This window comes from Cynocephalus volans, chromosome 3 (genome assembly GCF_027409185.1).
Source record: "Cynocephalus volans isolate mCynVol1 chromosome 3, mCynVol1.pri, whole genome shotgun sequence".
NCBI lineage: Eukaryota > Metazoa > Chordata > Mammalia > Dermoptera > Cynocephalidae > Cynocephalus > Cynocephalus volans.
Window position 1 is genome coordinate 153953423 of NC_084462.1, and position 13118 is coordinate 153966540.

The 13118-nt window shown below is 43.5% G+C and overlaps 1 protein-coding gene across 1 annotated transcript in view; it reads right to left on the reverse strand.

Moving 5' to 3' along the window:
- The window catches only part of DPF3 (double PHD fingers 3), a 251100-nt gene that overhangs the window by 141402 nt on the left and 96580 nt on the right, over positions 1-13118 (reverse strand). Inside the window, exon 2 of the mRNA XM_063090345.1 lies at positions 2993-3153. Coding sequence (XP_062946415.1) covers positions 2993-3153 — 161 coding nt within the window. The remainder of the gene's footprint in view (positions 1-2992; positions 3154-13118) is intronic.

Consider the following 13118-nt stretch of genomic DNA (forward strand, 5'->3'; position numbering starts at 1 on the left):
AGTTTTATGGCTAAAGCAAAAATTATAACACTGTCTGGTGTGGTTTTCAGCATATGTAAAGGAAATGTTTAAGCAAACTATATCACAAATGGGAGAGGGTAAAGAGATTTAAATGACAGGAACAGCTGGGTGTGACTACAAAGGGGTAGTACGTAGAAGATCTCTGAGGTGATGGAAGTTTTGTATCTTGATTGTGGTGATGGTTACACAAATCTACACGTGATAAAACGGTATAGAACTACCCCACACACTTTACCAATGTCAGTTTTCTGGTTTTGACATTGTAAAACGTGTCCATCTTGGGAGATATTGTGTGAAGGGTGTAGGGGATCTCTCTGTACTATGTTTGCAACTTCCTGTAGATATATAATTATTTCAAGATAAAAAGCTAATTTAAAAAAGAAGAAATTATATAAAATCACCACCACCCCCAAAGCAACCCCTGCTAAGTGAAAGCAAAATGGGACAAATAAATCCAACTGTGTATTGAGTTAGTGGCACAACCACACAGAGGAACTATTTCAAGTGACCTTAAAGCAGTGTAATTTGACTCTACATCCTTAATGGGATATACCATAAGGACACAAACAGTTATAAAAAAAGAAAAAAATCTTAAACCGTTTTCAATAATGTTATTTTTGGTAGTCTTACTATTATTCCAATACTATGTCTGTGCATTGTGGTATAAAGCAAATAGGTAATTACATCGGTATCATTAATGACCAGGATTTTTTTTTTTTTTTTTTCCGGTGTGGGAGAAAGGAGATACAGAATAAAGGAAGTTAAGTAAAAACTGTTTAAAACTGAATTGAATGGGAAATATCAGTATAATTTCATAATTTCATAATATATTCTTTCTTTTAAAAAAAAGATAAAGAAAAATTAAATCAAATTTCTTAGTTGTTCTCACTGAAAAGGCCTAAAAACAATGACCAACCCAGAAACAATGAATATCACCAGACTGTGGTCTCTAAATAACATTTCCTACTAAAAGGAACCAGTTTCTTAGAAAAATAACTGATTCCAGGCATGGGGCAAGAAGTGTACAAGATGAGCCTGAACAATCTTGTCCTAATATCAGGATAGCAAGGAGGCTATGAGAAACTATTAGGGCTGTTTCAAAACACCAGCACTGGCACTTAGCTCAGTTGGTTAGAGCACGGTGTTATCACACCAAGGACAAGGGTTCAGATCCCTGTACTGGCCAGCCACCAAAAACCAAAAGAACCACCAGCACTGGGCAAAACAATTACTGGCCAAAAATACGATAATGGTAAGCATCAATAAGAATAACAGCTAATTAAAATACACCAAATATGCTTAAAACTGAGTTCATGATGGTACTCAAAAAAAAAAAATTATTAATCACCTTTGGAGAACGTTAGGGAACCAACTCATTATTATGAAAACTGGTAAATAAAGGGGAAAAAATCATTTACCCTGCCTTTCACATGTGAACTGTACCTCGCAATAACCAAAATTTTAATGAGGGGGTGTTTTTCTTTATAGAAGTTGAAGAGCTAATAAATGAAGAAATAATGATAGTCTTGAATCAAATATAATAACCTTTTTGCAACCCTTAATGAAGTAAAGAATCTAGGCAATTATCATCAAGGGCTGCTAACATCAGTAAGAGATAACTAGACCATTTGAGTCTCCTGATGAAAGTACACACTACCACTTAGTTATTCTTCCCCCAAAAATTGAACCTGAATAAGTCTCTAGACCTAACTAACAATTCACAGAAATAACACCACAGGGATACAATCAGCAATCCAGATTCTGGGAAACCCTACAGTGCAAACAACTCAGTATCTTCAACAAATAACATGCAAGGAGGAAAGAGACAGCGACAGAAACAGAGAGAAACCTACAGGTTTTTAAAGACACACCCACAAATTGCAATGTAGAGAGACTATTTGCATTCTGATTTAAAAATCAGAAAAATGAATGTTGACCAAATACATGATGATATTAAAGACTTAGTGTTAATTCTTTGAGATTTAATAGCAATTGTGGGTTTAAGCCCTTACTGTTTAGAGATATGCAACAAAACATTTACAGATGAAATAATATGCTGTCTTGGATTTGCTTCAAAAGAATCTGGGGTCAAGGAGGAAAGAGATGGGTGAGTATAAAAGAAACAAGATCAGTCATGAGTTGGTCATTATTGAAGCTGGGATTCATGGAGATTCATTTTACTATTGTCTCCATTGTTACATAGCTTTGAAATCTTTCCAAATAAAAAGCTTTTTTAAATATACCCATATAGAGCCAGGAAAGTGTGTTCCTAGTTGCTTCCTTTTAATCTGTCCTCATGAGCCTCAAAGGCTAGTGTCACAGTAACGGTATTAATAAATAGTAACATCAACAGTAATAGCCAGCATTTTCAGAGCACATACTATGTGCTAAAGTCATGCTATGAGTTTTTTAAGAATATTTTCATTTAATCCTGAGAAGAGCCTGTGAGGTAAGTACTATAATTATCTACATTTTACAGATGAGGAACCTGAGGGACAGAGGTTTGGTGACAAAGCTAAGCCTCACACCCAGATCTGACTACAGATTTTCGGCTTGTAACCAACACCCAAGACTACAAGATGAAGATTGCTGTGTGTCCTCAGTCTTGCCTTCTCTGGGACAAACGTTTTGAATTCCTTCACTCCTGGCCACGTGGCTTCAGTGCCCCCCTCCTTGAAACACCTGCCAGGAGCTACAAAAGCAGGTGGGTTTTGTTGTTTTGCTTTTGTGGACTGACCGGTACAGGGATCGAATTCCAGAACTTGGTGTTACAAGCACCATGTCTAACAAACTGAGCTAACTGGACAGCCCCAAAGTAGCTGAGTTTCTTGCAAGCCTCTGGAAGGCCCCCCAGTGCGGCCTGCCCCACCGCCACCCGCCAGGGCAGTGTGGGTTCCCAGACGCGCTCTGGTGCTCGGGCCTGCAGCCGGGGGGCCGGCACAGGCGCACGTCCCCGAGTGGCGCAGCTTACCTGGGCCTCGGTGCCTCTTCTCCATCCAGATGTAGCAGTTGTTCTGGGCCACCCCGGTCTGCGAGTCCAGGAAGGGGAGCCGCACGCTGCGCTCTGCGCACAGCCGCGAGTTGTAACTCCGACAGTGCTCAATGGCTTCCTTGTAGAACTGGTCCCCGAGCCTGCAGGGAGACGGAAAAGGAAGGAGTGAGACCAGGGAAAAGCAAAACTCACCCAAAGGGAAACTGATGTCACCCATCCATCTCCCTGGGAAGATTTTGCAGTCCTGAATACCAAGAGCCTTACCAACGGGCACAATGCCACTCGGTATCAGGTCTCGGCCAGCTAGTTACATCCCGAATCCAACAGGGAACTTGAAAACTCCTTTAACAAAGAGCCGAGGGTCCCAAGAATTAACCATCCTCGGTAAGACAAGTCCCTGTTCTAGAAAGCACGAGGACCTGTTCCAGAATGGAGGAACTCCGGAACGGCTATGGGATCTGCAAGGACATGCAGGAGCCCCTCATTAGCACGCCCGTTAGCCACACTGTGCTCTCAGGGTCACCAGCAAAGGCCCCCTAGATGAACCCAAACCAGATTTCCATTACTATCGAAAAGGAAAACTCCATAGAAACGAAGTCTAGAAGAAGGACAGAGGAAACATCCTGTAAGGAGCTATCGCACGGAAAGAGGGAAGGCGGGATAAGCACTAATCTTTTGGAACCACTCATTTAAAGAAAAATAACTTTCTGGATGGAAAACAAATAAAAGGAGCATTTAAAGTAATATCTCTAGGTTAAGATGCTAAGAAAAAATATTATTATTTATAAACAAATAAAATAAAATAATGTAAATGCAAATTTAAAAAGTAAAATAAAATAATAATGATTGAATTTTGAACTCAAAATAATTCAACTCCCAGTGTTTAAAGCACAACTAGAAAGACCTTTCGGGTTGACTGGAGTGGTGATCTGATTAAGCACAGTAAATTTCATGTTCCTGAATCTTTGGGATCCTTGGACAGGTGGCGATGCTACTAATTTTAAGATAGTGATCCTTTCTTTTTTAAAATAAAGTATCAAGCAAAGATAGTGCCCTTTTCAAAGGCCAAAAATATAACATTGATACAATTGATCAAATATAAAGCACAAGAATAATCCATGAAATCGAATACGTGACATAGGCAAACAGTGGAGGCTAATAAGTGGCTTAAGGAACTACAAACGTAATAACGTAATTTCTGCCAGGTAAACTTGAGCCTTTTGGGGAAGGGAGGTAGAGGAAGAGGTGGGAAGGAGAGGAGCTACAGGGGTTGCTGCGGCAAAAGGGAGACTCGACAGCGCATTTTGAGGCAACATTATGACTGTCCCTTTGTTTGGGTTCTATATAGATTTGAGGAGGCCAAAATCTGGGAGGGAAAGTCTCTAAGTTAAAAATAATAAATTTCTTAACCAAAATATTTAGAGAAATAAAGAAAGCAAAGTTGTGGGGAGTTTTTCCAATTTTTTTAATTGTGGTAAAATACACATAACAAAATTTACCATCTTAACCATTTTTAAGTGTACTGTTCAGTGGTATTAAGGACATTCATAGTGTTGTACAACCATCACTACCGCCCATTTCCAGAACTCTTTTCACTTTGCAAAACTGAAGCTCTGTACCCATTAAACAGTAATCCCCCATTCTCCCTCTGCCCCCAGCCCTAGCAACCACCATTCTACTTTCTGTGCCTATGATTTCGACTACTCTAAGAACTTCATCTAAGTGTAATCATACAGTATTTATCTTTTTGTGACTGGCTTTTTTTGCTTAGCATGATGTCCTCAAGTTTTACCCATGTTGTACCCTTTGTCAGAATTTCCTTCCTTTTTAAAGCTAAGCATTATTCCCTTGTATGTAGAGACCACATTTCGCTTATCTATTCATCTGCCATTGGACACTTGGGTTGCTTCCATGTGTTAGCTCTCATGAATAATGCTGCTGTGAGCATGAGCATACAAATATTTCTTCAAGACCCTGCTTTCAATTCTTTTGGGTATATACCCAGAAGAGGAACTGCTGGGTCATATGGTATTTCTAGTTTTAGTTTTTTGAGGAACCACCATACTGGTTTTCACAGTTGCCGTACCATTTCATTATCCCCAACAGAGCTCAAGGATTCCAACCACTCCGCATCCTCTCCACCACTTGTTCAAAAGCAAAGTTTTAAATGGACTTTTCTATATGCTTCTTAAAAAGTCAGTGGGTCAGATTTTACCAAAGAGTCTAAGGCAGATATCTTACTACAGGAGAATACAACCACGGAAGCTTCTGAGGCATCATTTGGTAATTACTTGTTGACAAGCATCCAAAAAAATAAACCCCTTTGCGCCTTTTTCACCTCTGAACATGCTCACACTGATAAGGCAGGCACAACATGCTCACAAAGTGTCCTGGAAGTCACAAAATCAAACTGTGATCAAATCATAATAGTCACACAGCTGGAAATGAATTGGGGAAGGGAGATGAAAGCCCATTAAAATGCCATAAAACAGAATGGCACATAAGCTGATGTAATCAAAGTTGGTAACAAGGATCGTGAGATTGATCAAAAATAAAGATCCATGTTCCACAAAGTGTTCATCTTTGTCACACCAGCTTAAATACCTCCTTCTGGGGCCGACCCAGTGGCGCACTCGGCAGAGTGCAGCGCTGGGAGCACAGCCACGCTCCCGCCGCGGGTTCGGATCCTATATAGGAATGGCCGGCGTGCTCACTGGCTGAGCGCGGTGCGGGGCGATCCCCTTACCGGTCACGAAAAAGACAAAAAAAAAAAAAAAACCTCCTGCTAAGGAGATGTAGCTCAGTGGAACGGAATTATGGGTAGCCCAGCCCAGCCAAGATGACATAGCCTGTCCAGGGTGTCCTGGATGTTGCAGCTCCCACTGTGAAACAGCCACCAGTCATGCCATATTGATGAGAAGTGACCAGAAGACATGAAAGAGGTGTCTGATGTGAGAAACAGTCATCTATTTCTTGCAATCTTTTGACAGACCACCAAAAAAGATGTTAACTATTCTAACACCAGAAATTCCACTGAAAAAGAGCCCATAACATCAGGTCTTAAAAAAAAAAAAAAAAAAAAAAAGGAAAATTATACACTGAAACTCATCTACTGGAGAAAACAGTGTTTCCATTTTCAAAACAAACTTCTGGAAGCCAATACAAAAGAAATCGACAGTAGGATTTCAAATTGGATTTTTCCTGATACGTTCATAACTTATTTCCAACAGCGTCAATCCAGAGGAGAGGAACAAGAAAGTGAACTTGCTAAAAATGAAGAGTGAGCTTGGCCAACATTGGTGCCCCACACCAAATGGAACGAGAAAGGCAAACAAAGTGGCATGCCAGGAGAAAATTAATGTCATCTTAAATACTTTCCATTCTCACAACATGCAATGTTATTAGTAACAGGCGTGCTGGGGGGAAATGTATATTTTTTAATGTAATCTTTGTGTGAATGATACCTCTGTTACATAAACAGAAAAGACTTTCTGAGGACTGGAACAACTATATTAAAGATCAAAGTTGCAAAAACATGACATCTAACAGCCCCTCTGCCACCATCTCCAGGGAAGTCCATCTTAAACAGACCAGGTGTTGGCAGAGATTCAGAAACAAAAGTTTAAAGCCTTTTTCAAGATATGGGAAGAAAAGAGAGACTTTAACCTCCTTGATAATCTCATGTAGCACTTCAAAAGTTAATTAGCCAAAATCTTCACAGGGCATGCTGTGCTCGAGGAGAAACTCGATGGCCAGGTCTTCCTAACCCACAGAAAGCAATTTAAATGGGAGAGAGGACAAATGTCCTTTCCAATATAGGCATTCCTACAAAACAAAAAATCCCACCGTGATAGGATCCCAGGGGTGACATTTGCATTGAAGTCACAAGGGGCAGAGGGAATAGAGAAAGGCTGGCAGCCAATGACTCATTTTATGGATTGGGGACCAGCATGCCATTAGCTATCACCTGTCTACACCAAATGGGGGGGTTGGATTTGCAGGAGATGATGGATGTCTGAGGCTCGAGGAAGCTGGCACAAGGCAGGGCAAAATGATGTTCTCATCAACAGCTGACTTCAGGCTGCTCAAGGCTGCAATCAGAAACAGGAGAAGCTAGGGGGACAAACTGCTGGGCTCTCTGCGAGAGCCAAGCCAGAACCCCCCAGCAGCCTGCTGGCTGCCTCATTCTAGTGGGCTTTGCAAGAGGAGGTGGTCCCTTTTTGGTCCCATCTGGAGTAAGGGAGCCACCCTTGCTCTGAGAGCTGGGTGTTCCTATGAGAAGTTTCCAGCAAACTTCTGTTGAGCATATCTCTGACGAGATGAATTCCTGGGAGCTAAGAAGGACTCAGGGTGGGAAAAAATGAGGCTTCTCCAAAATGATTGCCAACTAGGCTCCAGATGTGATTCTCAGAGCCTGTCACACCCCCTCCAAGACCCTCTGCTGCTCTTCTTCCAACCTTCTGTTCTTGAGACCTCACCTGCTCTCTTAGAATGACCCCTCTTGGGTCCTTCTCTCCAACTCAGACACCTGGGCTGAATCCTTCACTGTCCCTCTGGTTCTGTGTTCTGACCCAAGTACAGTGTCCTGCCGTACCTCAAACACATGTCCAAAAGCAAATTCCTCATCTTCTCAGAAGCCTGCTCACTCCTAAATCTCCATTCTTCTAGGGGTGGGAGTGAGGCCTGCAAGAAACTGCTCTGCATTTCCCTAGCAAATTGGCCTTGACCCTCCCTTTGCCTTCGTACCATCTCACACTGAGTCCTTTCATTTCTCAGGGAGCTGTCCTTTTTTCTCCATTCCCATTGCATAAAACAAGTCCTCTTTTGCTGTAAAAACAGGCCCTTGACCATCACGGCCATTTGTGCACATAAACAGAGATAAGCAGAGATAAAGAGAAGTCCTGGCCTGTGGCAGGATTTTTGGCCCCTCCTTCCCCCAGCAGCGCCTCTTCTTTTCTGTGGGCACCTGGTTTTCCTGCTCTCGCTCAGCTGCCCATACTTCCACAGTCGCCCACAAACACACACTAAAGCCACCTACACCACTATGCTAACTCCCCAATATTTGCATTTAAACACATTTAACTCTAACTGTGGCATGGAAGGCTGTGTCTCCCATTTACTTATTTTATAATAAATAGCAAGTAGGGGAAATATTTGGCAAGATGGGGGAACCTTTCTATTTCCCTTGAAGTTCTACTGTTCCTAAAGCAGCCCTTGACAGAAAACAAAGTTTAGTGATGGTTATAGACTGAACTGTGTCATCCTTTCCTACAAAACTCATATGTTGAAGCCCTAACCCCCAATGTGATAATATTTGGAGGTGAGAATTAATTAGGTCATGAGGGTAAGAAGAGACACGAGATAGCTCTCACACTCTCTCAGTCTTTACTACGGGAGGATAGCGCAAGAAGGCAGCCGTATGCAAGCCAGGAAAAGAGACCTCACCAGGAACCTGACCATGCTGGCACCCTATTCTTGAACTTCCCAGCCTCCAGAACTGTGAGAAATAAATGTTGTTTAAGCGACCCCATCTATGGTTATTTTGTTACAACAGCTGTAGCTAACACAGTATTTCTGGATGTTTCAAATAGGAAAGTGCTAAGGAGGATAAGGGAGAGAGACATTACAATCCTCTTCCTCCCTCATTTTATCTTTCAATAAAAACAACAATAATGATACTACTAATAACGTCAATGGTTAATATTTGTCTTCCCTACTAGACTCCAGGAGGGCAGATACCACATCTGCAGGGCCACAGCACACAGCCACTGGGGCTGGGCACTAAACTCCAGGGGTGCTGTTCATATCAACTTTAATATGAATGGCACCTCCTAGAGTGGGGTAGCCCAGCAACCCTGCATATCTGGCCTTTTTGCTGATTTCCCCCTATTGTCCAGCATGGAGCCCAGCAGAGTACCAGGATACTTCAAAAAAGTTCCTAGAAAAAATAGAATTAAAAGATAATGAAAATCTTTCCATAAACTTTTTGAAGTACCCTCACAGGTGCCCGATAAGTCTTTGCTGAATTGCACTTGACATCACTCGCGTACCACTCACTTAGGGCAGGTGTTTAAATTAGAGCAGTAAAATGTATGCTGCATGCTATGCACAGTCTGTAGAGTTTCTTACACATACAGGTTGGGGATTTGGACTGCATGGCTGTCTACTTGCAATTTAGAAAGAAAGAGAGAGAGAATGCCTGCAATCACTCTCCTTGAGTCCTCATCACCCCATGCCTACTGTAATCACTACAGCTCTCCTCTTACCCATCCAGGCAAAATCTCCCTCAAACCCAGTTTTTAGTCTTTTGCTCCTTGGTGTAGAACCCAGGATGGCTCCCAATGATGCCCAAATCCCTTTGCCAGGCTGTGGAGGCTCTTGGAAAGTCAGTGTATTGGAGTAGAATGAAAAAGAGACTTGGAATCAGATAGGTCTGAGTCCAGGTCCACCACTTACTAATGACACAGTGCTGGGCAAGTCACTTACCCTCCCTGAGCCTCAATTCTACCACCCATAATATGGGTAACACAGCCCAGACTTCAGGTCTGTGATAGAATTTATTAAGACAGAACACACAGCACACAGATGTAAATACCTACAATCAGCAGTCGTTCCTTTCTCCTTCCCCCAAAGAGTAGTATTTTCTGTCACTTGTGGCATGACCTTCTGCCACAGCAGCCTAATCCCCTCCACATGACACACATACATGCCACACCCACCATGGCAGTCTCTTTGAGGCTATCAGGGGCCCACCCAAACCTCAGTCCCAAGACAGAAAGCAGCCAGGTCCCCAAGACTGAACCCCAGGCCTCAGGGCAAGCAGAGTGGCTGGAGCGTGGTGATCCCAGCAGTCACCCAAAGCCTGCCCTGGGTGCACAGTTGCACCTGGCTTATTTGTTGCTCAAATTCCAGTACAGAGCCTGCCACATTGGCTGAATGATGAGTGAGTGGGTGAATGAATGAATTAATGAATCCTCACCTGATCTTCCCGCATATATGAAGTGAACAGCTCTACTCCTGGACCCCGCCAAAATACCCTACTCATGTCCTTCCTCCCACCTGCCCTGCCCTCTGTCCTGGGCCCAGCTGATCTTACCCTGTTTGAGGACTGGCTGAAGTTCTGCCTCTTCCAGAAAGTCTCTTTGGTTATCCCTGCTTGCTCTCTGCTTTCTCTGAGCTACCTAATTTGGCCAGTATCTACCACCCTCCTTATTTCTCCCTACTCAATTAGATTTTAAGCATTTTGAAGACAGGGACTGAGAACTCTATACTTGCATGCTACCCAACCAAGCACCATGCTGGGAATGTAGAAGCATGTGATAAATATGGACTGCTTGATTGAAATGTCATGCCATGCTTAGCAATCTGATGGAAGCTTCACAGTTGAGAGATGTTTGGGATGCTCTAACTTTCTCCATATGAACATAAGGAAGTTATCTGGCTTCTTTTCTGGAGCACAGGATTGGGTATCCAAAAACAGATATTCTACAAATTCAAATTCTACTGAATTTTCTTAGCTCCTTAAAAAAAGGTCATTTCAGGGCCGAGCCCGTGGTGCACTCGGGAGAGTGCGGCACTGGGAGCGCGGCAATGCTCCTGCCGCGGGTTCGGATCCTATATAGGAATGGCCGGTGCGCTCACTGGCTGAGTGCCGGTCACGAAATAGACAAAAAAAAAAAAAGGTCATTTCAGCTCTTGAGATTTTCATTTCTCCATCTATAAAATTCACACCACCCTGCAAGGTGCCACAGGACTGACATTCCCCTTCTCTGAACTTTACAAGAAGCTCACTGAAAACTCTACTGTGCTGACATCAGACCTACCCCAAGAGAACCAGCTCCTCCTCTGCTGATGCAGGAAACGCCCCTTTCATGCTTATCAAGAATGCCATCACCCCACTCTCTACAAGAATGGTGTGGGCAGTAGCTCTCACACTTGGGTTTGCAAAAGAATCAGTAGGGGGTGGGAGTCTATGAACTTCTGATTCTAGAGGTTTAGAATTGGATCCAGACATCTCAGATCCTCCAGTGATTCTGAAAATATGAGACTCACTGATCTGAGGATAGCTCCCCAACCTCTAAAACAAAGGCATGAAAAACACCCTTTGCAACGCTCTTTGGCCACCATGTTTTAATGGCAGAGCTGGAAACCCCAGTTAGCTGACTTTGTTTAACTCAGCTGGTTTTGTTCCTATGGGAGAACCTCTTTCAGGCAGCTGGCATGAATTAATCTGGCAGCACTAACCTGTAGCAAACTAACCTCACAGAAGTCCTCATCCCTAATAAAATGTCTACGAGGACTGGTCAGGGCAAATGTATGGAGAAGACCATGACATCCTCAGGGAATCATTCTGTCAGTGGCTCTGACCTTCAGAACATCACAGGAAAGGCAATTGGTGGCAAGGATATTCCTTGTGAAAGCCACATCAGACAAAGAATTTGATCCCTAAAACTTCCGTCATGACTTAAATGCCACTCAGTCTGATGTTCAGGCCCACTAGACCCAATAAATCCCTTTCCCAGCATCTACTCTGGTGAAGACTTTTCAGGGTCTTATTACGCAAAGCTGCCTAAGCAAGACAGAATTTATATTGAACCTGGCCATGATTTCTGAGCTGCCACTGGGTGTTCTGATGACATACGCAACTCAGGGTTGAAGTCAAGGGGCTGCCAAGGACAGGAGATTGGAGGCAGGAGAAAAGCAGTGTGATTCTTTCCAGTAAATAATGGGGGGAGGGGCAGAGGAATCAGAAAAGGGGGATGCTCTCGGGAGGAAGAGACTGTAGCTTGTCTCATATCCAAGGTTTGCCATTCAAATGGCACCCAGACATGACAAAATAAATCTCTCCTCTGGAGGCTTAAGAATGTGTAGCATGCAACCAACTTTCAAAAGTGAAAACAAGAAACCAAAAAAGCCTGCTTTATCTAGAGTGAATCATACCTAGAAAGAAAATACACACTCATCACAGAAACTTCATTGATCGAGAAAGTATTTTTAGTTTCCCTGGTTCCTAGACTGAGTCCTTTCTGAAATCCCAACTGTGAGCCAGGCACTGGTATGTTGCCTGCTGGGTGTGATCCACTGTAGAAGCAGACCATTGATTAGAGACAACAATTTTTAGACTCTCAGATCCTCAGCCTTCATCTTCGCTGCTGAAATACAAGGGCCTCGGTGCTGCCCTCCCCAGTAAAGGGAATGTTGGTCTGGCATTTACCAAAGCCACAGAGAACATGTTCTTCTATAGTCAATTCTCTATACAGCAGCCCAAGTGATCTTATTAAAATGGAAATCAGACCATGACATTCTCTCCCCCTTAAATCCCTCCAGTGTCTTCTCACTGCACTCAGAATGAAATCTGAGCTCCTTCTGGCTATAGGCCCCCAGCCCTGGCTGTGCTCCCCTTTCCTGCTTCATCTCATCCCTGCCCCCCTTGCCTGCTGGGCCCACCCTCCCTGCACTTCTTTCTGTTCCCCTCATATACCAAGGTCACCTCACCTCAGGACCTTTGCATATGCTGTCTACTCCACCCAGCACACTCTTCTCCCAGATCTTTTCATGGTTGGCCTCTCCTTAGAGAAGTCTTCTTTGACTCAGCCCATCTACAGCAGCCCACCCCACCCACTCCTGCTCTGTTCCTTGCTATCTCATATTCTACTTTTTTTTTTGTAACACTTGTCACTGTCAAAATTTTTCTCTTTGCTTGCTGATTGTCTCATCTCTGTACAACTAAACTGCAAGCTCTGTGAGAGCAGGTCCTTGTCTCACCAGATCCCCTATACCCAACACAGGATTTGGCACATAGGAACTGCTCAACAGATATCATTGAACAAATAAATGAAAGTGCTATGCCTGCCTGCAAGAGACAGCTTGGACAGTGTGGGAGTGTGACTTTCTAGAGGGCTGGAAGTCAGTTCTGAGGGAGCCCCAGCAAGGGGAATGAGAACTACACCGCTGCCTCCTCCCTCCTAACCCTCTATGCCCAACACGCCCATGACAGCAGGCTAGCGGCCATTCCACAGTCTAGACTTGAATCCTGTTCATGTAAAACCCACGTGCCTGGAAACTTGCAAAGGGGGTGGGGCCAAGTGGATGCCATTCATCAGTC